We start from the raw sequence: 2702 nt of genomic DNA, 5'->3' as shown, positions 1-2702 counted from the left end.
TACTGTTTATAAAAGCATTCTTTTATGGCCATGTGGTCTTTTATCTTTCATATATTGCACATATTCTTGTATCCAAAATTCTGTAAGATGTTTATCTGCATAGTCTGTCAGACATTTTCCAAGTGTTTGCCTAGCAGCTCTATCCCAGTAGACAAGGGTTTCAGTTACAATAACAGTAACCCTGGGACCATAATCTGAAAAATACTCTTCATCTCTTTTAAAATATGGTGTCATGTAGGGATTGTTACTTGCCAAATTTCAAAGGTCTAAACCTTCCTACCCTTGGAAAAACCCAGATATACTGCATAGGCCATACAAGATGCTTAGAAGCACCTGCAAACACTTGGATTCAGTGCTTGTGAGCAAAGGGTCAAAATAGTCTCCTAGAGCATCAGAAACACTCTTTCTTTGCTGTAATACATTTCTGAAAACTCACAAAACAGAATAGCAACAACCGGAATCTTCTCTTCTCAAATGATAGATTGGAAAGGCAATGAGTACTCTTTCTACTAGATGAGAAGCTTATATTATTTTTAAAGGGAAATGATTCCTAGTTAATAGCATTTTAGATTCAGATGTGTATGAAAGTTAAATGTATAAAAAACTAATGGTTGTCTTCACATGTTATAACATAAGAATTTCATCCCAAGAAAGTTTTCAAAGTTGTTACAAATTGATCCTTAATTTTTAGCTATAATCTTCCATGATTTATTTCTAATATTATATATATATATCTCCTACTCAAATATTGGCAAAACCATTGTACAGACAAATGTTGTGACACTGCCAAAAATGAACTGTAAGTAATGTTGATATTCTTGAACTGATAAACGTCAGTTAACTGATAAACTGATAAATGACATCCAGACTCGCCTTTAGAAAGACAATTGAAGGATTTAAATAACAGATTCAAAGTGAGTTACAAAATAAATATATGGAAAACAAGGATTAGCTGTAATTGTAATACTGCTACAGTTTTCACAAATGAACAAGTGAATACATTACCAAGTAAAAGAATGTAAAGATCATTTTTGGATCCTATAAATTGGTGAAGTCAAAAGGCAAAAGGAGTATGCTTCCTTTATTAATATATATACTAAATAGAGAAATAGTTATCTGTGCTCACAGGTCTGATTTAAAAAGCAGATAGCATTAAAAATTTTAATATTTTCAATTTGCTTTTGGTCTAAGGTAATCATTGTTCTATGTGATGTATTTTGAGGTTAAAAATAGAACATTTGAAAGTATAAAAGTTATCTTTGGAAACCAAGTTTTTAAATGCTTTTATATCTTATAAATAAAAATGAATAGATTTTGCATTCTTAGGGTAAGTAATGTTTTTTTTTCTTTTCTCATTTATGATTTTTGCTTCTCCTAAGATTTCTGCCTCTTATATATCCGCTTTTCTATTTCAGGGCTCATGTGAAAGAGCAAAAGCTTGGCGAACGTCCAGGGACATCTGAAGGGAAGCAGGCGCAGCCCACCAGCGACCTCTGAGGTTAGATACACCTGGGCCTTCCTCACGTGCTCTGTGTCCTCTTGGCCTGTGGCCTCTGTGCGCATGTGTAGTGAAGTAACCTCTAACAAGCACATGCTCACTTGTGTCTAGAGGCATTGCTTGGTAACAGTTGTGGCTGAAAGATTCTAAACCGCCAAACTGCCCTGCTGGAATGTTGTGTCAAGAGGCGGTTGGCTTATCTGGAAGCGCCTTTTGAGCTCAGGAGTGGAGAAAAGGAGAAGAGGAGCTGAGGTGTATCTGAAGTTCGTAGACCTGACAAAGACTGGGACATGAAGAAAATTTTTGGATTTGAGAGTTGGAAGGGCAAGTCACCCTTTGAATCCCTAACCAGCCAACAGAAGACCAACACAGGCCTCACTCCTGAGGCTTGTAATAGTATCACCTCTTGGAACCGGTACCACATCCGAGATAAAGATCTCAGAAAGATCCACAGAGCTGCCAGCGTAGGCGATGCGCAGGAAATGGAGGAGATTCTTTTGAAAAGTTTAAGGCACTTAAATGATAGAGACAAAATGAACAGGTAATGGGGACTGTGAGGCCAGTGGCCAGGGGTGGACCTGGGAGAAGGGCTAGCCTGCCCAGGCACAGCCAGGTAGAGTCAGCCCTCCCATCATGGAGGGTTCTGGGCTGTCTTCCCTCCCCAGGCTCAGCCCCACAGCCCCTTGGCGGTAGGGACCTTACCTGGGGCCTAGCGATCAGGCGAACTTGATGAGTAGCAGTAAGGAAAACTTTAAGACCCACTCTTAATTCCTTTATCGAGCACTTTACTGATGATTTTAAAGGAATTTAACTTAATATGAATAATAGAAATAAAATTAAGTATACATGGCATTTTATTTTTGTTGTTCAGATTGTTATACCATAATGTTATGTAAAATAGAAAAATGCGTAATGTAGGAAACAGATCCCATAATAGATCAACTCGCGGGCTAAAAACTCTTCAGATAAAATTCAATGTCCGTTTTATAGCAGTGCACACCTATGGATGTAGGGTCTTTATCAAGGGACTTTGGAAGGGAACTTTGAAGTGGGAAAATGTCTGTGGTCTTGAATAGAAAGACTTGTTTTCTCAAAATGTGTGGTCTTTCTACATTTATCATTCTTACATAAACCAACAATATCATGGTATTAAAATTTTGGGGTTACACACACTGTGTTTTTTTGTCATGATGAAATTAAGACA

General features: G+C 37.5%; 1 protein-coding gene across 1 annotated transcript in view; it reads left to right on the top strand.

Annotated features, from left to right (window-relative positions):
- Positions 1-1788: 1788 nt before the first annotated feature.
- Positions 1789-2702, top strand: part of LOC105307146 (ankyrin repeat domain-containing protein 26-like) — a 122247-nt gene continuing 121333 nt past the window's right edge. Inside the window, 1 exon segment of the mRNA XM_011382508.1 lies at positions 1789-2039. Within this exon segment, the coding sequence (XP_011380810.1) occupies positions 1789-2039 (251 nt within the window).

The sequence above is a fragment of the Pteropus vampyrus genome, unplaced genomic scaffold (genome assembly GCF_000151845.1).
Source record: "Pteropus vampyrus isolate Shadow unplaced genomic scaffold, Pvam_2.0 Scaffold481, whole genome shotgun sequence".
NCBI classification, from domain to species: Eukaryota; Metazoa; Chordata; class Mammalia; order Chiroptera; family Pteropodidae; genus Pteropus; species Pteropus vampyrus.
This window is presented reverse-complemented; position numbering and strand designations above follow the sequence as displayed.